Source organism: Protopterus annectens, chromosome 5.part1 (genome assembly GCF_019279795.1).
Source record: "Protopterus annectens isolate FY-2018-M chromosome 5.part1, PAN1.0, whole genome shotgun sequence".
NCBI classification, from domain to species: Eukaryota; Metazoa; Chordata; order Ceratodontiformes; family Protopteridae; genus Protopterus; species Protopterus annectens.
This window is the reverse complement of record NC_056736.1, coordinates 332,811,353-332,835,067: the sequence shown is the minus strand read 5'-3', so window position 1 is coordinate 332,835,067 and position 23,715 is coordinate 332,811,353. Positions and strand designations below refer to the sequence as shown.

At 46.3% G+C, this 23,715-nt stretch overlaps 1 protein-coding gene across 5 annotated transcripts in view; it reads right to left on the bottom strand.

Moving 5' to 3' along the window:
* Positions 1-23,715, bottom strand: part of ANAPC15 (anaphase promoting complex subunit 15) — a 250,982-nt gene that overhangs the window by 109,820 nt on the left and 117,447 nt on the right. For 4 of the 5 annotated variants that reach the window (XM_044073014.1, XM_044073015.1, XM_044073013.1 and 1 more), the window contains one exon: positions 4,225-4,699. The exons of the other annotated variant lie outside the window; for it this stretch is intronic. In XM_044073014.1, the coding sequence (XP_043928949.1) occupies positions 4,652-4,699 (48 nt within the window). In that variant the 3' untranslated portion in view covers positions 4,225-4,651. Of the gene's footprint in view, positions 1-4,224; positions 4,700-23,715 lie in introns of those variants that run through there. 5 annotated transcript variants of the gene reach the window in all.

Sequence of the window (23,715 nt, the reverse complement as noted above, 5' to 3'; positions counted from 1 at the left end):
GCAGGAACTGAGCTTGAAGATGTACTTGGTGAGTCAAGGCTGTGTTCCACAATGCCATGGCGAGTCTACAAAGGGGGTAGGAATGTGTACCCTCCTGCTTGTTTATGTACCACATAACTGTGGTGTTGTCTGTCTTCATCAGTAGTTGTCCTGGATGAAGTAAGTCCTTGAAGGCTGTCAGGGCATTCTGAACAGCTAGCATCTCTTTCTGGTTGATATGCAGATGCATTTGTTTTAGGCTCCATATGCCCTGAATGCATCTCCCCGCCAGCTGGGCCCCCCAAGCATAATCTGATGCATCTGTAGTTAGGGTTTGGGTGGCAGGGGGTAGAGTGAATGACAGTCCCTTGTTTTGGTGACATGTCTGCCCACCAAAGAAACTCCTGTTGTAGGCAGGGAATGAGAGGAATCATTGTTTCCAGACTGTGACAATGTTGACTCCATAAACTTTTTAGGTACCATTGAAGTTTCCTCATATGCAGTCTTGCATATGGAATTAGTAGAATGCAGGATGCCATGAACCCCAAAGCCTGCAGAATTTGTCTTGCAGATAATTGGGTTTTTGTTGTCATCTGTTTGAAGTATACAGTCAGTTGCCTTTGCTTGTCTGGCATAAGGTAAGCCATCTGGGCAGTTGTATTCAAGCTTGCACCCAGGAATGTAATTTTTTGAGAGGGTACCAGTTGTGATTTCTTTTCGTTTATTGTGTACCCTAGGCATGTTAGAAGCCTTTTTACAAACGCCAGATGTTGAAGAAGAATGTCCTTGTTCTCTGCTTGAGACAGTCATCCAGGTAAGAATAAATGTGTATGCTCCTTTGTCAGCAAAATGCAATTACTGGTGCCAGGCACTTTGCAAACACCCTGGGTGCAGTAGATAAGCCAAAGGGCAGTGCAGAGAATTGGTAATGCATAAAATCTGCCTTGAAGCGGAGGTATCTTCTTCACGATTCCCTTATTGGGATATGCAGGTATGCCTTTTTTACATCTAGAGTCACTAACCAAGCGTTCCTGCCCAGCATAGGCAGTAGCTGTTGTAAAGTCAGCATTTTGAATTTTGGAATGTCCAGGAACGTGTTCAAAATCGATAAGTCCAGTATTGGATGCCAGGCATGGTCTTTTCTAGGTACCAGGAACAGTCTTGAATAAAAACGTTGTCCTTTTTCCTGTTCGGGTACTGGTTGAATAGCCCCCATATCCATGAGGGACGTAACTTGTTTCTGAGCCTCTTGCCCATTGATTTTGTGGCAGATCTGGCCAACCGTTTGGAATTGGCAAAGTATGGAAATGAAATCTGTACCCCTGGGATACTACGTTTAATACCCACTTGTCCTGGGTAATTAACTGCCAGTTTTGAGCATGAAGTGCTAATTTTCCACCCAAGGGGACTGTCAAAAGATAAGTGCTTGGTGATTAGGAAGTCATTGAGACTGCTTACTGTAGGGTTGTGCTTCGTTTCCTCCAGATTTGGAGGTGGAGGCACCCCATTGCTTTGACCTGTAAGAACCCTGTGAATGGTATCTAGAGCCTTTAGATGCCTGGATTTGCCTTGAGAGGCTCTGTTGGACACAGGAATGGACCAATTTTTAGTAGGCCAGTGCCTACTGAATCTGGGTGGCTGTACTTGTAAGAAATCTTGCACAGATTTAGCTTCGTCTTCCATTTTCTTTAAAACCTCTTCTGCCTTATTACCAAACAGAGTATCATGCTGTAAAGGGGCAACCAACAATTTAGCTTTAACATGATCAGGCAGATTTTGCTCCTTGAGCCAGGCATACCTTCTAATCACAGATCCAGTAACTGTGGCCCTGCAAGAGGCCTCCAAGGAATCAAAACCACACTGCAAAGTATGCTTTCCAAACTGTTCTGCTGCATGCAATAATTCCTGTAATTCTTTATTTTCCACATAATCAGAAATCAACATCATTTTCTGTTTCAATAAGCCCATAACATGCTGTTGATATTTAAGCATATGAAACTGGCAGTTTAAGGCCCTAATTGCCAAGGTTGCAGATGTATAAACCTTCTTTCCCCATCTATCCAGCACCCTGGAATCTCTATCAGAGGGGGTAGGATTTTTGGCTGTAGAGGCCTTTACACCTCTGGGACCCTGTGAGATAGTCTCAGGATCAGCAGCAGGATTTTTGAACAGCCAAAGGCCTATGCTGAGGAAGAAGAAGGAAATCCCTAAGCCTCTTTTTTGATTTAGAGAAATCCTGACTCTTCCAATGAAAATGTTCCCTTAAAGTATGCAAGGTTTCTCCAAAACAATAATCCTCAGGAGGAGATGCAGATGGGATGGATTCTTCTGCATCTGAATCCTCATAGTGTGGTATAGAAAATTCCTGATCAGAAGAGGAATCAGAAGAAATGCAAACCTAATCTGAAGATTCATAATCAGTGTCTTGCCTAGGCCTCTTAGCAGGAGGGGGGGGGGTTGGGAACCCCTGATCAAGGTAATTAAGTCCTCAGCCATTTTGATCATCTGCTTTTTAGGCATAGGGGCCAGAGCACGTGGCTCACGAGTTGTTTTTTTAGACTTAGAAGATGTTTTTGATCTTGTTTTTGAAGCTGGCGTCGGTTTTATATAAAAATGTTGAGGCCTGAAAACACCCTCAGAAGCCAGTGCCTGCTTAGCGGCTCCGGACCCATCCAAGGGAGAGAAATCCACACGTTCAATACTCTGAGAATCTCGCGGCATACTGGACTCCGCATGGGTCTCGGTAGAGGCCTGTGACTCAAAAGTAGCAGGTATCAGGGGCTGCGAAAGCGCCTCACTGAGTACCAGCGACTGGCTTAGGAGAAGCTTCGTCATCTAATTTTGGACCTCGACAGTCTGTCTCTGTCTTTTTCTTTGCGTTTTTTGCGAACTCCGGTAGTCGGACTGCTAACCGACGACATTTCAGGGTAATTATATCTGGATCCAAAATATTATGAAGTAAAAATGTACCGACGCTTAATAGTGCGTTGGTTAAATCTAGCACAAAACCGACAGCAAGGCACGTTACAGTCTGGGCCTAGGCAAGGAATACAGTACAAATGAAAATCCTTATGAGGTATTTGCTTCCCACAAGTAATGCAATTATTAACTTTTACTGACATCGGTAAGGAGCAAGAAAAAGTTTCCCCAACGGGGTACTTAGCTTTAGTTGAAGACTTCTGTTCTGAAACTCGAATGCGAAAATTTCAGGAGTCGGCCGACCGGCACTTGCGAACTGCTTCTGCTTCGGGCACCGCGCGGCAAGAAAGACTGAATAAAAAGAAGTTGGCTGCATGTTTTATACCCCTGACGACCTGATGTCATGGAAGAGGAGACAGCAACTGACGCAGGACCCAAGACTTTGTTATTCAGGCTAACTGAGGGCAACCTGCCAGCACATTACCCAAATGCAATGACTGCAACAGTGAAACATGAAGAACATCTTGGCCCTGCAACTCACGGCTTTAGAATTGAGCCTAGCACAGAACAAGACAGCCATTAAATCAGCAAAACAATGTCAAAAACTGAATAAAAAACTACCTACAATTGTAAGGTATAAGGGCACTAAAATGTATACAGCACAAAACACATACAAGTGGTTACACACACACACACACACACACACACACACACACACACACACACACACACACACACACACACACACACACACACACAAGGCTATTAAAATGTGAGCTTTCTGACTACTTAGGCCCTTCCATCTGGATTATGATTATGGGACAAGTACTCCTGAGTAACATGGCAGTAAAGCATTATGCAAAAGCCACACTATTAATGATCTATATTTCCACTGAAACACAACATTATCTTCTACACAACTCCAGTCACTGCACTTAAGGATTTAAGGAATAAACACATGGATTTAAGACTGTGTGTGGCTACAAGCTATTCCTGTAAGGCTAGGTATGACTATCTCAATCTGCAAATAGTGGACCTGAGCAAATGGCTTACCCAGACCACAGCTTCTATATTTAGATGGGATAAAAACAGTGTATTCAAAATCCCTTTCTTAGTTAAGGAAAACAAAATGTCTAACATTAGCAATTCTAGTAAATGAATTGCTTTAGACTGGTTTTTCTCCACAGAGTGGAGGAAGTCCATATAAATCCTCATCACTTAACACATACCGTTTAAGGTGGTACAGAAAAAAATACACTTTATCTTTTATCGCTTACATTCATCAAACAGTTAAAAAAAAAAAAAAAAAAGAGTAAAGCCACTATCTAAAAATAAATGATTTATTGTACATCACTTTAAATATACACAACTTCATGTATGTACAACACTTTTATAAATAACCCTCTGCCTTCTCCCTCAAAAAGTGCCAACAGTGACAGACAGCTAAGTTACAGCTGTACAGTAGTTTTGTTTTATATAGCAAGAAGCCAGAAGACTTAGTCAAGAGTTCATTCTGTAATCACTTTACTACTGCATGTTGCTCAACTAACTTTTGCATCTTTATATCTACATAATTTTTACACCACAGGAATTAAGACCCTGAAAAAATACTAGATGTCTCCATAACTCATTGGTCAATGTCACACAGGTGGCAAAACATTCACACAGAGATGAGCTTATTACAACCAAACACATCTCGAAGAATATTGCATATGAGCTGCTGTAAGTCGCTACAAGTACAGGAGGAACGCAACTACATCATCCACTGATCTTGGTCCTGTTCTGTTCCTTCCATATCCACCTGAAATGTAAAGAAAACATGAGAACAGACTCAGTTGTGTACTTTCTACAGAAACAATCTGCATTAAAAAAGTACAGTTGTGTATGTAAATTTAACATAACAGAAGATGTTCGAACGATCACTGTTGCAGTAGCCTTAGCTAGACGGGTAATATCCTGCCAAGGATACAACACTGGTCAGCTTCCATGTGACCAAACCATTAGGTAGCTCAAGCTGAGCAGCCTAAAAAAGAAGTTATGTTCGTACCAGAACGTTCCATGTTTGTTGTCCTGTATCTCGCCTTCCTTCTTTCTGGTTGAGTTCAGAGCCAATCTCGGCTCCGACTTGGCCACTTCTAAAGCTCGAAGAGTCCTAACTGGCTCAAGGCTCACCCCGTATCCCAGCATGTATAGCAGTAGCTACCCACATCTCATTTGTGATAACTAACCACTATAAAAGGGGGGGGGGGTGAATTATATATATATATATATATATATATATATATATATATATATATATATATATATATATATATATACACACACACACACACACACACACACACACAAGAAATAAAAGAACAATAAGGCTCCTTGTACCAACAGGAAAAGAAAAAGTACAGTTTTGTACCTACCATAAATGTAGATGTTCGAGTGCTAATACAGCGGCAGTCATAACAGATGGGTTTTCCTGCCGTCAGGCGGGTCCTCGGTCAGCCGAATTCCAAAGTCTAGGTCCGGCGTCGGTTGTCATCGCTTCCTCCCTGACGTCAGTGCGACAGGGGTATAGACGATCCAGCCGATGCCATTTTCTTCAGTTTTTCTTGTGCCAGATGTCAAGTGCCCCCAGAAGGAAGGCAATACATAAAATTATGTAATAATGCAATGCAATATAATCAAAAAACAGTAGTTGCAAGCAAATACACCATAAAAAATACCCAATCAGGTTGTATGAGGAGGTGTTAGCCATTAGGCCTGTCCCAAGAGGGGAAGGAGGGAGGGAAACCTGGACTGCAGCTGTATTAGCACTCGAACATCTACATTTATGGTAGGTACAAAACTGTACTATGTTCATCGTGCATACAGCTGCAGTCATAACAGATGTGTAGAATCCCAAAGCTAAAAAAGGGGTGGTAGGCACTAGGTGGAACTAGGAGAAGCCAGGATGCCCTGTAAGACTGCAGTGGCAAAGCCTGCTCTAGATTTGGAGTATAATGGTAGGTGATAGTGCTTGGAGAAGGTATGGAACTCCAAGTGGCTGCTTCCAAAATATCTTTGGTAGGAACCCCCCTGAGGAAAGCTGCAGAGGTAGCTGTGGCCCTTGTGGAGTGAGATCTGATGCCTGCAGGTACCGTTTTACCATGAAAAGAGTAACAAAAGCGTATGCAGTGGGCTATCCACTTTGAGATTGTCTGTTTGGAAATAGGCTTCCCTTGAGCTCCTGCGGCATAGGACACAAAGAGTTGCTCTGATTTTCTGAAAGGCTTTGTTCTGTCCAAATAATAACGCAGCTGTCTATGAATGCCCAAGGAATGTAGTAGTCTTTCCCCTTTGTTTTGAGGATTAGGGTAAAAGGTAGGTAAGTGGATAGCCTGATTCAAGGCTACCCTGGATACTACCTTTGGTTCGTAAGGCAACTCTGTCCTGATGGAAACTGATGAAAGGCTGCACAGCTATGAGGGCTTGTAGTTCTGAAACCCTGCGAGCTGAGGTGATTGCCAGGAGGAAGGCTGCTTTCCAGGACAAGTATTGCAGTTCTGTTGAAGCAGCTGACTCAAAAGGAGGCAAGGTCAGTTTTTCTAGAATGAAATTGAGGTCCCAAGCAGGTACTGGTTGTTTCCTTGGGGGTTTTATATTCTTAGCCCCTCTGAGGAACTATCTTAAGAGGGGGTGAGAGAATAAAGGAGGATCAGTGTTGTATTCTGCAGAAATGGCTGAGGCATGGATTTTGATGGAGGAGAATGAAAGTCCATTGCTTAGCATCTCAGCTAGGTACTGTAATATTTGAGGTAAATTCAGTATTCCAGGATTCTGACCCTTTTTCTCATTCCAGGCACAAAACAGTTTCCATTTTGCAGAGTAGGCTTTTCTAGCGGGCCTTCTGGCCTCCAAAATGACATCCTGCACCTCCTTGGAGAGTAAGGCCTGTTGTGAATTTAAGGAATCTTCCATGCGGCTAGATTGAGTGTTTTCAGCGGACTGTGAAGAGTTTTGAAGTTGTGCTGAGTCAGTAGAAGAGGCATTAGAGGCAGGATCCATGGTGGCGAATGCGTCAGGCTTTTCAGGAGTGGGTACCAGTGTTGTCTTGGCCAGTCTGGAGCAATGAGAATCATCTTTGGTCTGTCTGCTCTGGTTTTTAATAGAACTTAGAGCAGCAGAGGGAGAGGTGGAAAGGCAAACTGTCATTGTTGTCCAACTGAAAGTGCATCCACTTTCCAGGCCTGTGGATGAAAGGTCCTTGAGCATAATTTTGCCAATTGGTGATTTCTGTGGGAGGCAAAGAGATCTATGTCTGGCCTTCCCCATGCTTGAATTATCTTTGTGAAAACTTGAGGATGCAACTTCCATTCGTGTGGATCTGTCATATTTCTGCTTCGGTTGTCTGCCAGTGTGTTTTCCTTGCCTGGCAGGTAAAGTGCTTGAAGCTCTATTTGTAATTCCAGAGCCGTGTTCCAAAGAGACATGGCTTGCCTGCATAGGGGGTATGAATGGGTACCTTCCTGTTCGTTTATGTACCACATTACTGTGGTGTTGTCCATCCTTAATAGCTGGCCTGGATGCAGTAGGTCTTTGAAAGCTAAAATAGCATTTATTACTGCTAGCATTTCCTTTTGATTGATGTGTAGGTGCTTTTCTTTTTGGGACCATTTGCCCTGAATGCACCGATCTGTCATGTGCGCCCCCAGGCGTAGTCCGAGGTGTCTGTTGTGATGACTTGATTTGCTTGAGGCTTGCAGAATGGGAGACCTGTGTTTCTTTGGCATGCTTGAGCCCACCACAGAAATTCCTTTTGAAGACATGGAATTAGTGGTATTATTGTTTCCAAACTGTGGCTGTGTTGAGACCATAGGTTTTTTAGGTACCGCTGAAGTTTCCTCATATGCAGCTTTGCACATGGGATTAGTAGGATGCAAGATGCCATGAATCCCAGAGCCTGCAGGATTTTCCTTGCAGTCAGCCTGGTGAAAGTTGCCAGTTTTCTGAAGTATTGAGTTAGTTGCCCTTGTTTCTCTGGCGTGAGGTAGGCCATCTGGGTGTTTGTATCCAAGCTGGCACCCAGGAAAATTATTGTTTGAGAGGGTATTGGCCTTGATTTCTTTTTGTTGACTGTGTATCCCAGAGAATTCAACAACATTATTACAAACGTCAGATGTTTCAGAAGTATGTGCTTGCTGTCCGCTTGGATCAGGCAGTCGTCCAGATATGGGTATATTTGTATCCCTTGAAGTCTGCAGTAGGCGATTACTGATGCCAGGCATTTCGTAAACACTCTGGGTGCAGTAGATAAGCCAAAGGGCAATTCAGAGAATTGATAATGGGTTGAACCTGCAAGAAATCTGAGGTATCTTCTGCAATCTTGTCTGACTGGGACATGCAGGTATGCCTCCTTGAGGTCCAATGTTACCAGCCAGGACTCCTTGTCCAGCATGGGAAGAAGCTGCTGTAATGATGTGAGCATCTTGAATTTTGGCACGAGTAAAAATGTGTTTAGGATGGATAGGTCCAAAATAGGTCTCCAATCTTTTCCCTTCCTTGGTACCAGGAATAGTCTGGAATAAAAACCTTGACCCTGTTCTTGTACAGGTACCTCTTGAATAGCTTTCATGTCCATGAGATCTGAAATTTGTTTTTGTGCCTCTGCCCTTTGATTGTGTGGCAGGTTTGGCATGCCTCTCATTTTTGGAAGGGTGTGAAAGTGGAATCTGTAGCCTCTGTCTATAATGTCCAGGATCCATTTGTCTTTTGTGACAATATGCCAATTTTTGAAAATAATGCCAGTTTTCCGCCTAAAGGTGCTGCCATTTGAGCCTTGCTTGGCATGCAAAGGGAAAGTCATTGGTTCTGCTTTCTGAATGGCTGTGAACTATCCTCACCACCTCTTTGTGTGGGTGCTTGCCATTGTCTGCCTCTAAACGATCCTTGAGATTGCCCTCTGCCCCTCGGGCCTGTATCTACCTCTTTGGGGTCTGTCCGTGGCTGGAAAGGACCAATTTTGGAAGGCCAATTTCTACTGAAACGTGGAGGTTGTACCTGTAGGAAATCTTTTACTGTTTGCATTGATTTTGCCTTTTCCTCCATTTTCTTTAATACCTCCTCAGCTTTAACACCAAATAATACATCTTTTTGCAGAGGGGCATCTAGTAATTTAGCTTTGACATGATCTGGTAAGGTTTGCTCTTTGAGCCAGGCATGTCTACGTATGACTGATCCTGTAACAGCAGCTCTACATGAGGCCTCTAAAGCATCAAAACCACATTGCAAGGTATGTTTACCCACTTGTTCTGCACTATGTATCAAATTCTGCAACTCCTTCAAGTCTGGTTGTTCAGGTTGTGACATTTTGTTTCTCAACTGTGATAACAGAAATTGTTGGTACTTTAACATATGGAACTGACAGTTTAATGCCCTCATGGTTAAGGTGGCCGAGGTGTATACCTTTTTCCCTCACCTTTCTAAAGCTCTGGAATCTCTCTCTGAAGGTAATGGATTTTTAGCAGTGGAGGCCTTAATTCCCTTGGGACCCTGTGATATAGTTTCTGGGTCAGCCGCATGGCTTTTGTATAGGAATTGGTGTGAGTCATTAACCCGGTAATACCTGTCAGGCTTGACTGGAGCTGGAGGTAAAGAATCTGGGTTAAGGCAGGCCTCCGAATACACATCATCTAGAATGTCTAAGACAGGAGGTATAGCCAGAGGCCTGTGCTGAGGGAGCAAGAGGAAATCACTAAGCCTTTTCTTGGAGTCTGAGTACTCTTGGCCTTCCCAGTGGAAGTGTTCCCTCAAGGTATGTAAGGTTTCCCCAAAAGAGTAATCCTCAGGGGGGGAGACAGAGGGAATGGACTCCTCTGCATCAGAATCTTCAAAAGGGGAGTAAGAATGTTCCTGGTCTTTAGAATGTTCTGAAATAATGGAGGCCTGGTCCGAGGAGGGGGATTCTTCCTCCACTCTGGGTCTTTTGTCCGGGGGGGGGGTTTGAGAACCTCTAATAAGAGTAATCAAATCCTCAGCCATTTTGAGCATCTGCTTTTTAGGCATGGGGCCTTGAGAAGGGCCCTGTGGAGCTTGTCTTTTAGTATGCATGGCTGATTTAGACTTAGTGAAAGCCTTGATGGAAAAAGAAGAGGAAGGCCTGTAGACACCTTGAGAGGTGGCAGGTCTATCTAAACTCTGAGTTTCACCGCCAATAGTGGCTTCGGTATCTGTAGTCAGGGTGTGGGCCGAAGAGCCTGCGACCTTGGGTGCAGAACACACCGCCAATGAAGTGTTGTCGGTAGTCAGGGGCTGCGTAGGCGCCTCACTGAGAACCGAACCACCTGTAGTCGGCTTTGACGTGGTGTCGGTAGAAGTAGCGGACCTCGTATGTCGGTCCTTATCTTTGCGTCTTTTACTCAAAACTGGAGTCGGAGTATCCGACGACATAATGTAATTAAATTATTTGCCAAAATAGTGTTGGGCGAACTCCGCCCGACGCTTAATAGTGCGTTTGTTGAAAGTAGCACAAAAACGACAGGCCGAGACGTCGTGGTCTGGGCCTAGGCAAGGAATGCAGAGGGAATAAAAATCCTTATGCAGTATTTGCTTCCGACATGAAATGCAATTATTAACTTTATCTGACATCGGTCTGAGGCAAGAAAAGTTTCCCCAATGGGGTACTTAACTTTCAAGAAGACTTCGGTTGAAAGATATTCATAATCTCAGGAGCTGGCCGACCGGCACTTGCGAACTGCTTCTGCTTCGGGCACTGCGCGGCAAGAAAGACTGAAGAAAATGGCGTCGGCTGGATCTTTTATACCCCTGTCGCACTGACGTCAGGGAGGAAGCCATGACAACCGACGCCGGACTAGACTTTGGAATTCGGCCGACCGAGGACCCGCCTGACGGCAGGAAAACCCATCTGTTATGACTGCAGCTGCATGCACGATGAACATCATAGTGACAAGAAGAACACCAAAGGTTGAAAGGCAAAGGATACTCAGCCATATTAGCCAAAAAATAAATTCCTCTCAATCATCCTGGATGGGGGAAGGAGGGAGGGATGCAAGAAGGAAGGCGAGATAAAGGACAACAAACATGGAACGTTATGATAAGAACATAACTTCTCAAAGAATTCCCCTGCATGGAAGTGATTGCAATGCTCAAAAAGACATGGTAGATAAAAAGCAAAAGCCAGCAACTCTGAGCTGTGTAAACTGATTTAATTAGTTAATAAAAATTAAAAAACACAAGAATGAACAGACCGGTTTCGGCTATGGTATTGACCTAGTCTTCATCAGTGTAAATTCCAAAAACATCTTGAAGTTCTTTTATACATTTGAAAAGAATTAATCACAGAATTTCATTGGTGAGCCTCATGAATATTCATTAAATGTACCAAATCATAAATATTCATTAAGACCAGCCTGGAAAAGCCCACCTAATTTCACAATCCATTTTTTCTCTTTTGCATTTAATTTACTATGCCATCCAGATGTCCCCTATTATTTTATCAATAATGGTGAAATGAAACTTTGCTGTGGTGTGTTTAAAAGTATGTTTATAAAGGGCATTGCTCATTCTCTTACATTTGACATCACTGAGATGTTCAGAAATACGTAATTTAAGAGGTCTGGATGTTTGTCCTATATAAAATGCATGACAACTGCAAGAAGCCATGTAAATGATCCAATCCGTGCTGCAATTTGCAAAAAACTTGATGTCAAATATAATACTGCAATTGCTACTGGAGAATTGTTTGGTTTTTAGCACGTTTGCAATGTCTGCAATGTCCACATGGCATGCAGCCTACTAGCTTGTCTCCAGAGATTAAGGTTTGGGTCATGTTATAATTGATGGGATCATGATGGTGTTTGTAGTGGTTGAAACGAGATCCAAGAATTTTCCCCTTTCTGAATGAGAACATATAGGTCTCAGATAAATGTTGTGACAAAAAATTATCAGCTAAGAGAATATTCCAGTGTCGTCTGATGGCATCAATGACTGTTGGTATTCCTATCATATGTAGTGATGAATCGTAAAGTGTTGTTTGTATTTTGTGATTTTTGTTTATATTTAAGAAGGTCCTCTCTGTCTAAATTTGCAGCATGATTGCTTGCTGTATGTACATAGCCCATGCTGTAACCCCTTTCTTGAAACCTGTTGGACAAATCTTTACGAAAGACTTCAAAGGTATTTTCATCTGAACAAATATGTCTCATCCTAATGAATTGAGACTTGGGGATGTTTTTAGTGATATGTGCTGGATGAAAGCTGGATACAACACTGGTCAGCTTCCATGTGACCAAACCATTAGGCAGCTCAAGCTGAGCAGCCTAAAAAATAAGTTATGTTCTTACCATAATGTTCCATCTTTGTTGTCCTGTATCCCACCTTCCTTCTTTCTGGTTGAGTTTGGAGCCAATCTCGGCTCCGACTTGGCCACTTCTAAAACTCAGAGAGTCCTAACTGGCTCGGGGCTCACCCGTATCCCAGCATGCATAGGGGTAGCTACCCAGATCTCATTTGTGATAACTAACCACTATAAAAGGGGAAAAAAATTATAATAATACACACACACACACACACACACACACACACACACACACACACAAAAATAAAAGAGGTAAGTAACAATAAGGCTCCTTGTACCAGTACCAACAGGAAAAGAAAACATGGTGACAAGGAGAACACCAAAGGTTGAAAGGCAAAGGATACTCAGCCACATCAGCCAAAAAATAAATTCCTCTCAATCATCCAGGATGGGGGAAGGAGGGAGGGACGCAGGTAGGAAGGCGAGATACAGGACAACAAACATGGAACGTTATGGTAAGAACGTAACTTCTTTATGTTAGGTTGTCCATCTCGCCTTCCTTCTTTCTGGGTCGGACAGTGTCCCTAGCACCTAAATGCCCAGGTGGCTCACTGGAAGAGAGATTTCAGAATCGTGGAACCAAAGGATGCCCTGTTCCAAGAAATCATGTCCACTTTGTGATGAATAATGAAGGTATGGGGAGTAGCCCATATTGCTGCCGCGCAAACAGTATCTAAAGGAAGCCTAGCTTGAAAAGCTATGGAGGTAGCCAAGGACCTAGTGGAATGTCCCCTGACTTTCTCTGGGATTGACACATTCCTAGACTGATAAGCATGAGTAATAGTACTAGACAACCATTTTGAAAGAGAGTCACTTTGGAAACTGATTAGCCTTGTTTGCTCTGAGAAAAGGATACAAACAACTGATCTGATTTTCTGATGTCCTTGGTCCTTTGAAGACAAAATCGTAATTGCCTGTGGACATCCAACTGATGTAATTTGTACTCTGCCTTGTTGCCATAATTTGGAAAGAAAACAGGAAGTTCAATTGACGGATTCAAATTATATTCTGAGCAGACCTTTGGTATAAAGGAAGGATTAGTCCTAAAAGAGAGACTATCCTTGTGAAAAATTATATAAGGCGGGCGGGATGGAAAGTGCCTGTAACTCAGAAACTCATCTAGCTTATGTAATCGTGACTAAGAAGAGAGTCTTCCATGATAAGACCTTCACAGGACAAGAAGCAGCTGGTTCAAACAGAGGAAGGATCAGAGCGGCTAGTACTAGGTTTAAATCCCAAGGATGGAGAGGTTCTCGGATAGGAGGCCTCAATAGTGTAGCACCTTTTAAAGAGGCCTTGCATAACTTATGGGACATGACATTAGAACCTAGGAGTCCCACATGAAAGGTAGAAATATCTGCCAGTTGAACATGAATCTTAGCAGCCGCTGCTCCTTTTTCAAAGGTTTCAGCCAGGAAATCCAAAATTTTTGCAACTGGGGGTGTAAAAGGATCAATGTCATTATGTTCGACCCAGAGTGAGAACCTCTTCCATTTACTAGTGTAGAGCTTCCTAGTAGTTGGTTTATGGGAAGAGACTAAAATATGCTGAACCATCGGAGACATATCAGGGAGCCTGGCTAGGATCGGAAGTGGAAAAACCAAGCTGTCAGCTTGAGAGTTCAAATGGAAGGATGAAGAGCGCCCGACTGATGTGTCGGAAGGTCCGGAACCAGGTCCAGAATCCAAGGCTCCTCTTGCAGTTAATGTGACAGGAGCAGGAACTGTATCTGATGAGGTCAGTATGGAACAATGAGGATCAGTTTGCAACTCAGCAACTTTGCTTTCTGAAGAACTTTTGGAATTAAAGGAAAGGGGGGGGGAGCATAAAGGATCCCGGGGGGGGGGGGCAATCGTGGACCAGTGCATCTCTGGGTGACTGTCCCTGAGGGGGAACTAGTGCAAAGTAGCTACTGCATTTGTTGTTTAGGTGAGAGGAGAAGAGATCGCAGCGAGGCTGGCCCCATCTGTGGAAAAATCATATCCGCCACATCTTGTTTCAGAGACTACTCATGCGGCATGAGAACTGCCCTGCTGAGTTTGTCCACTTTCATGCTGGACTTCCCCAGAATGTGCGTTGCAACCAGAAAACTCCAGAATGTGCGTTGCAACCAGAAAACACTGAGAAGAGATCGCCCACTGCCATACCAGAAGGGCCTCCCGACATGTTGTCCGTCTGAATTGCTACATGGCCCAAAGGGAGAGAGTTGTGAAGTGCTTGCAATGCTAGTAACATCGCTCTCATCTACAGGACATTGATGTGTAAATGGTACTCATGAGGTCGCCAAGTTCCTTGGACTGTCTGCCCCAGATAATGCCCCCCTCACCCTATCTGGGAAGCATCCGTTGTCACTGTGGCTACTGGAAGTGGGGCTACAAAGGGTCTGCCCAGAGTGATTAGGGGAGAGCCACCACTGTAGATCTTTCTTGCAAGTATCGGTGAAGAAGATCATGCGTGACATTGGCAAATCCTGATACGACCACTGAGTGAAGAGAAGCCATTGCAGGATCCTCATGTTGTAACGGGCTAGCGGAACTAGAGTAATAGCAGCCGCCATTAACCCCAAGACCTTCAGGACAAATCGAGCCTGAACCTTTACACCTGATCTCAAATGGCAAGCACTCTTTCTTATGGAAGCTTGGCTATCATGTCTCTTGTGTTTAGCTGAGCGCCTATGAAAGTAATACACTGAGAGGGCAACAAGGCAGATTTTTCATAATTTATTGCGATTCCTAGGCTTGCACAAGTGTGAATAGTGTGGTTCCTGACCCTTAGAAGATGATGCTTGGTGGTAGCAGAGAGGAGCCAGTCATCTAGATAAGGAAACACCTGGAATCCCAAAAGTCTCAGGTGAGCCGTGACTAATGCCATGCATCTGGTGAACACCCTGGGGCTGTGGTGAGGCCAAAGGGCAGAGTTCTGAATTGATAATGACTATCTCCCAGCCGGAAGCGTAAATGTCTCCTGGACCACCTGTCCATTTTTATGCGGTAGTACGCATCCTGGAGATCAATAGAGCACATCCAATCGTCCTGACCCAAAAAGGGTAGAATGGACTGCAGTGTCACCATCCGGAACTTTTAGTTATGTACTTACCATAATGATAGATGTATGCGATCCATCTCGTCTACATTAGTAACTGATGAGCCAAGCCAAGCCGCCAGTTTGAGAGTCCGTAAGGATGGATGGGCCTGCCCCGACTGATGAGTCAGGAGGTCTAGAATCGGATTCAGGATCCAGGGGCTGTCCACCACATATTTCCACAGGAATGGAAACCACACTTGACGGGGCCAGAATGGGGCTATCAGGATTATGGTGCTTCCCAAACGGATCGCCTTCTGAATCAGTCTGGGCAGCAGAGGAAGTGGGGGGAAGGCATAGAGTAGACCGGAGGGCCATTTGTGGACCAGCGCATCCCTGGGTTCTTCCCCTTGAGCAGGGATCAAGGAGAAGTAGTTGTCGCACTTCGCATTCAGCGGACTGGTGAATAGGTCGCAGCAAGGCAAACCCCACTGGGCGAAGATCCGATCCGCCACTTGATCGTTCAGGGACCATTCGTGGGGCATCAGGATGTCCCTGCTCAGCCTGTCCGCTATAACATTGGATTTCCCGGGAATGTGAGTTGCCACTAGAAACCTCTGGGAAACAATCGCCCATTCCCACACTCTCATGGCTTCTCTGCAAAGGGGGTAAGACCTGGTCCCTCCCTGTTTGTTGAGGTACCAAACCACTGACATATTGTCTGAAAGAATCGCAATCGTCCCCAGTGGGAGAGAGCTGTGTAGTGCCTGCAATGCTAGAAGCACCGCTCTCATTTCCAGGACATTGATATGTAGACGAGTCTCGTGATCTTGCCAAGTGTCTTGGACAGTCCTGCCCAGATAATGCCCCCCCCCCCCAGAGGCATCCGTGGTCACTGTGGCCACGGGGGATGGAGGGTAGAAGGATTTGCCCAGGTTCAGGTTGGAGGAGAGAAGCCACCAGTGAAGATCCCGCTGACACGAGTCCGTGATAATTATCGGGTGGGACAACAGAAGTTCCTGGAAGGACCATTGGCTCGATAGGAGCCACTGTAGAATCCGCATGTGCAGTCTTGCCAGCGGAACTAATAGAATAGAGGCCGCCATGGATCCTAAGAGTTGAAGGACTAACCTGGCCGGAGCTTTCTGACGGGGCAATAGGTCCTTGACTTGGTTCTGTAAAATCCTTATCCTTTCTGTTGGGAGGAAGGCTCGCATTTTTATAGAGTCTAGCTCTGCGCTTATAAAGGCAACACATTGTGATGGCAGCAATACAGACTTTTCCCAGTTGAATGTTATGCCTAGCAATTGACCCAATCCGATGGTAGTAGTCACAGCATGAGTGAGTAGATGCTTGGTGGGAGCAGTGAGGAGCCAGTCTTCTAGATACGGAAACACCTGGAATCCAAGACACCTCAGGTGAGCCGTTACCACTGCCAGGCACTTGGTAAACACCCTGGGGGCTGTGGTGAGACCAAAGAGCAGGGCTCGAAACTGGTAGTGACTGGTTCCCAGGCGGAAGTGTAAATGAGTCCTGGACGCCTTGTCCATCTTGATGTGACAATAGGCGTCCTTGAGATCGATGGAGCACATCCAAACTCCTTCTTCCAGCAATGGAAAAATGGATTGTAGCGTGACCATCCGGAACTTGGACTTCTTTACAAAGTCGTTGAGACGGCTGAGATCCAGGATAGGTCTCAAGTCCCCTGTTCTTTTTGGCACCAAAAATAATCTTGAGTAAGTTCCTAATCCGGCCTGGCCTTCGGGGACTGGCTGGATGACTCCTTTTTCCAGCAGCTTTACCACTTCTGTAGCTGCTTGAACCCTTTGACTGGGTGGAACATCTGGGATTTTCCTGGGGGGGGGGGATGAATAAACGGGATGGTGTAACCTCCGGCAATGATCCGGAGCACCCACTGATCCTGAGTGATGGACTCCCAGGCTTTCAGGTGCTCCGAAAATCGACCCCCAACTGGCTCCGGAGACGCACAGTCGGGCCGTCCCTCAGGGACGTTGGAAGGATGAGCCGTGAAAGGATTCACGGTCTCCTGTGTTGCGGGGGCCTCAGCCGCCTCTAGGGTGACGTCTTCCAGAATAATTCCCCCCTCCCCTGCCTCTGGAGGGGGGCTCACCTTGATAAGCCAGGAAAGACCTTTGCGATTTCTTGAACCATATCTTTCCTCCCCTCTGAGCCTTGGGATAAGGTCTCATGGGAAGCGAAAAATGGGCCCCGACGGCAGACAAGGTCTTGCCCTCCTGCTCGCATCTAGTGAGGGTGTCCTTCACCTTGGGTCCAAAGAGGGAGGACCTATCAAAGGGGGCGTCTGTGAAAGAAGACTTGAACGCCTCCGCAAAGTGACACAAGCGCATCCAAGCCTGCCTCCTTAGAGCTACGCCCGAACTCGCTGCTCTATCCGCTCCCTCGGCCACATATGAAATGAGCCTCATGGACGAGTTGATGACGGACGACAGGGTCGACAGCTGGGCGTTGACAGACTGAGCCAATGCCTCAGGCAAATGTCCCGACAGTGTATCTCCCAACTCCTTCACGTGTCCCGACAGGGTATCTCCCAACTCCTTCACGAGATCCCTTTGTAGTCTTGTGAAATGGCACAAATAATTCAGTGACCGCAGGGTAAAGGTCGCTGAAGATAGGGTACGCTTCCCGTACCTATTCATCCTCCTAGATTCCTTGTTAGGCGGATGGATAGACGTCGAAGCCTCTGCCACATCCTGTTGAGTGGCAGATGCCACCACCATAGCATCTACCGGAACTCCCTTAGTGAGAAATTGCTTATCGGGGGGGTGCAGACAAGAATTTATTGGGGTGAGTGGGGACAGGCTCCACAGAATCAGGGTGTTCCCACACCCTTCGACAAATAATGTCCAGTAACTCATCGAGGAGGCGGAGGGCTGGGCACCGAAGGCCTTGAGGAACACCGACTCTTCCGCGGAAGGGGTCTTGGAAGGCCAGTCGCCCCCCCGTCTCAAGATCTCTAGTATGTCCGAGAATGAGACATAGTCAGAGGACGACTTAGGGGATTCTTCCGCATCATCCAGATCGGTGTCTGAGGTGACGGACTCGTCTAGGGAGTCCACGTGCTTCCTCTTACACATCTTTTTCCTAGGGGTCTATTCAGGCAAGGACTCTGACGGCCCTTCGGAAACTGGGGGACCACAGAAGGGGGTATCCTCAGACCTGGGAGCCCCGCTGTCCGAGGACAGGGGTGCAACAGAGGCTCCAGTCGTCGCCAGGGAAGGAGCTACAGATTCCGGAGAAGTAACTAGGGGCTTTGCCAGTGCACTCCTCATGGCCTCGAGGGCGGGTCCACCAGAGTCTGCTGCAAGACCCACCTCTGAGGCCCTGACCATAGTCGGGGCTCCCCTCGCCGAAGCACCAAGAGGGAGACTCGGAGCCGAAACCAGAGGCCCCGATGACTCCCCGTCAGGCCCGACCGAAGAGCCATGAGTACCCGGACCTGTCAAAAGTATCAAGAAGGTCGGAGCAGAAGCTGGTGCCGACGGGCTATCAGTGGGTCTCGGAACCTACCCGACAACTTCCCCAGCTCCTGTAAACTCCGGCTCCGACGACCCTAAGGTTGTCGAAGGAGGAAGCAATAATACAGGCAAGGCTGGCTCTGTAGTCGACTGGGCTGGAGCCGACAGCAATTTGGAAAAGACCGGTGACTGTAGGAGCCTCTGGATGACCCTGTCCAGATCCGAATCAGAGAGCCTAGAGGATATGGAGGAAACCGAAGGGGCTTGACAAACTGTCTCCATAGGCTCCAAAATCACTGTAGGAGTTCGGCTCCGAATCGGCTCCAACAGCATCGGAGCCGAGGCAGACTCAAGAAACACCGAAACTTCCTTCGGAGCCGATGAAGTAGGAGCCGAAGAAACCAATCCCAGAGCTGACCCTCTATCGGCTCTGAAGCCATAGGAGCCGAGGGGATAAATCCCAATTCCGAACCCCTTTCCATCGGCTCCGAAGCCCGTGGAACCGAGGAAGGGGAAGCAGAACTTGGTCTCTCATCTGTCGGCTCCGAGGGCAATGGCGCCGAAGATGAAGACATAGATTTTCCTCTTTTGGCCGGTGGATCCGACAGACTGGTCGGAGCCGACGACCTCTTCTTCTTACCACGAGGCTCTGAGGATAGAAGAACCTTTTCAAAGGAAGGTCTGATTAATTCTCTTAAAATCAGTTTATTTTTTCTCTCCTGGAGGACCCTCGAGGAGAAGGCATGGCAAACACTGCAAGACTCTTGCAAATGCTTGGCCCCTAGACAGTAAACACAGATGTCATGGCCATCTGTGATGGACATTTTGTATCCGCATTTGGTACATTTCTTGAAGCCAGAAGGCTTATGTTCTTTCCCAGACATTCTCACAAAACACACACAGAAGGAGGAAAGGAATGGGGGTAGCTCTAAGTTAAACACTCTAAAGGCAGGGCTAAGGCCCTCTAAGTTAAACAGACCTAGCCCACCAAACACCTGGAATTTACCACAGAAAACAAACTTTAAGCTAAAACAATCAATACACAGTCAGACAACAATATAGCTATGAAAATAGCTGTTTTTGGTTAATTCTTAAGAAAAAAACCACCAAAAGCCAAAATTTTGACTAAAAAAATAGCCTTAGCCACAGCCAACTCAAGACCACGTCTTATCTCTAGAAGCGGCAAACGAGATCTGGGGGCTTGGGTGTGCTGCATCCTGGGATTGAGGGGTTGGCCCAGCCAATCAGAGACTTTGTGCTAGTTTATCGACCGAGTCGGAGCCGTTTCTCGGCTTCGAGCCCATCAGTTGCTAATGTAGGCGAGATAGGATTGCACTACATCTTGGTCTTCTTTACTGACCTGTTTAACTCACTGAGATTCCAAGATTGGTCTCCAGTCCCCCGTCTTCTTTGGAACTAAAAAGAACCTTGAGTAAGTTCTGGATTCTATCTGATCTGTGGGGACTTCCTGAATGGCTCTTTTTAGCAACACAGTTTTTACTTCTACGACTGCTTGATCCCAAAGACTGGGTGAACATCTGGGATTGTGGATTTTTTACATCTTGGGGGTGCTTGGGTGAAGGGAATTTTGTAACCCCTGGATATTATGCGCTGTACCCATTCGTCTTCTGTTAAATCTTGGCAGGCTCTTGGGTACAGTGAAATTCTGCCCCCGACTGCCTCCAGAGCTGAACAGTCCGGCAATCCTTCAGGGATTCTGAAAGGGTCTGGCAGAGAACGTATCCCTGTTGCGGACCCCCCCCCCGCCACGAGGTTGGTGTCTCCTGTTGTTATTTCCCCCTCTGTCTCTGGGGGAATTTTCTCCATGAGTGTCTGGCAAAGCTCTCTGGGATTTACGGAACCACATTTTACCACTCTTTTCACCTTTGGGATAAGGCCGGGATGTAGTGGAAAAACTTGACTCCTACGGCAGACAGAATTTTGCCATCACAATCACTCCTGGTAAGAGTCTCCCGAACTTGCAGCCCGAACAAGGCCGAGCCGTCAAAGGGGGCATTAGTTAAGGAGGACTTGAAGGGCTCCGCAAATTGACATAGGTGGATCCAGGAGTGTCTGCGAAGAGCTACTGCTGTGCCTGCAGCCCTACTCTTTCCATCTGCTGTGTAAGAAATCAAGTGCATGGAGGAGTTGACAATAGAGGTTAGGGTCGCTAGCTGGTTAACGGACTTAGAAGCCGCTCCTGGAGGGTATCTCCCAACTCTTTAAGGAGATCCCTCTGAAGCCTTGCAAAATGCGTTAAGTAGTTCAGCGGCCGGAGGCTAAAGGCCGCTGAAGAGAAAACACGCTTCCCATACCTACCCATGGTACTAGACTCCTTGTTTGGCGGATGAATAGAAGACAAAGTCTCCGCAAGTTCCTTCTTGGTGGCTGCTGCCACCACAGCATCAACTGGCACGCCTTTGGAGCGGAAGGGCTCGTCATCTGGTGCAGGTATAAATTTGCTTGGCCTTCTCGGAACAGGCTCCATGGACTCTGGAGCACTCCAAGCCTTTCAAAACACGACAGTCAAAAGTGGGTCGAAAAGTGGAGACACCCAGGAGGTGGAAGGTCGGGAACCAAATGTGTCCAGGTACACGGACTCGTCCTTAGAAGGGGCAAGGGACTTCCAGTTTCGCCTCTGTCTAAGGATCTCCAGAATGTCTGAGAATGAGACATCTTCAGAGGGGGACCGTGAAGACCCTTCCGAGTCATCCAAGTCCATGTCAGAGGTGATGGACTCAAGGGAGTCCACGTTTCCGCTTACATTTTTTCTTCCTGGGAACCTCTTCTGAGACATGCTCAGGAGAGGTCTCGGAAGAAGAGGGGTTGCTCAGTGGGCAGTCCTGGGGCATAGACTCCCTAAGCTTGGAACGGAGAGAAGGATCCAAGGCAGACACAGGTATCGACTGGGATGGAGCCAGTGGAGCTGTCTTGGTGGACAGCACACTCCTCATCACCTCGAAGCCCCCGCGGTCCAGAATGGAGGGAGGCTCTGGCTCTTCAGAGCCTGGAGACCTCCTCCGCACCGAAGGCGATGGCTACGAGGCAGATGTGGGAGCTGAACTCACCTGCGCCGAAGTTCTGAGAGGGAGAGTGGGGTCGGACAAGGGTCGGATACCACTTCCCCCTCAGAACTGACGAGGGGCTCTCGGCGTCCAGACCTCTCGACAGAGCGAACTGTCGAGGAGGTCGGAGCAAATGCTGGAACCGACAGAGCAAGGGTCATCGGAACCGATGGTTCCACCGCTACTACCTCCATGCACTCCGGCTCTGAACTGGACGCAGTCAGAGGAGGAACCGAGATAGGGGCTGGACTGGACAATGGAGTCACTTCCTTCTGGGCTGAACAACAACTGAGCAAATACCCGTGTCTTTAACTAACCTCTTCACCACTCTCTCCACATCATCATCCGATAAACTCCTGGATGATCGAGAGGAGTGGGCCGAGGACCAGTGACTACCTGCTTCAGATTGTAACAACGGTGACGGAGGCAAAGATCTCACTGGGTCCAATGAAGGGAATCTCGACCTCTTGTGAGTCCGGGATGGCTCTGAAGCCACAGATGGAGCCGCCAGAACAGAGGAATCTTCGGAGCCAACAATCTGCTCCGAAGGATCCGAAGATTTTGATTGTGCCTTTGTTGGCACCAAAGGTGGAGTTGACAGAGAAGCTCGTTTTTCATCAGGTTTTGAAGGCCGAGTAACCGAAGCAACCTCAACCTGAGGTTTTAACAACCCTCTAAGGATCAACTTATTGCGCCTTTCCTGCAACACTCATGAACTGAAAGCATGGCACACAGAGCACGAATCATGAAGTTAGACTGCACCTAAACAGTAAACGCAACTCGTGTGCCCGTCCGTAAGGGATATTTTTTGGCTCTTTAGACATAATTTCACACAAAAAAGAATGCACTAAAGGAAAGAGATTTTTATTTATTTTTTTAATAGAAGAGGAATAGAAGATAAGGAAGGGAAGCCTCTAACTTAAACAGCTAAAACTCCCAAAGGGAGAACACCTCCAACTTAAACGGCTTTTTCCCTAAGAAGCAGGGAGGGAAGAAAGAACACAACCCTGAGAAAAAACGGGCCGCTGACAACACAGACAAAACAGGCCTGAGAGGAAACGACGGCCTATAAGCACAAACAACAACTGTAGCAAGTATAGGGATAAAACGACAGTTAAACTCTAACAATACCAATTAGACCTGACCAACAGCAATTTTTAAAGAAAAAATTAACTACTTAGCCTGAGCCAGCAGAACACAATCTCGACACTGCTAGTGGCAAACGAGATCTGGGTAGCTATAGCTATGCATGCTGGGATAAGGGGTGAGCCTCGAGCCAGTTAGGACTCTTCGAGCTTTAGAAGTGGCCAAGATCGGCTCCGAACCCAACCAGAAAAAAGGAAGGCGAGATGGACAACATAACATGACAGGTTTTAGTGCCAAACCCTTCAGAGCTTACATACCTCTCAACTGTCCAGATTTTTGCAGAACGTCAAGATTTTTTGCCTCACATTTTTAGTTTGTAACTCATAAAATGTGTGGTTGTCTGGCAGATCACTGAAAATCGAAGTCATTAAATAATGACAAACATTTGAGATTCATATCTTTTAGAAAATGCATGCTAACAAAAATCCTGTTATTCTAGAAACTCTAAGCTTATTAGAGCAATATTTAAAAGCTGTCTCTATTTTTGAGCCCCCCCCCCCAATTATTTTAGGCTTTGTCCAGATTTTTCTCCTGGAAAATTGAGTGATATGAGGCTGAGCCCAGAAAGGCCATATCTAGGAGTAAAATACAGTGTGTATAAATCCACAACTTTTTCCCATTTCTGCACATGATGTAGGGTTATCACTTCAACAGTGACAATCACCTAGAGCCAAGGTTCACACCACAGTGTGGCTAGCCCTGCCGTGGTTGTTCTTTCATACCACCCATTCATGTGCACTCA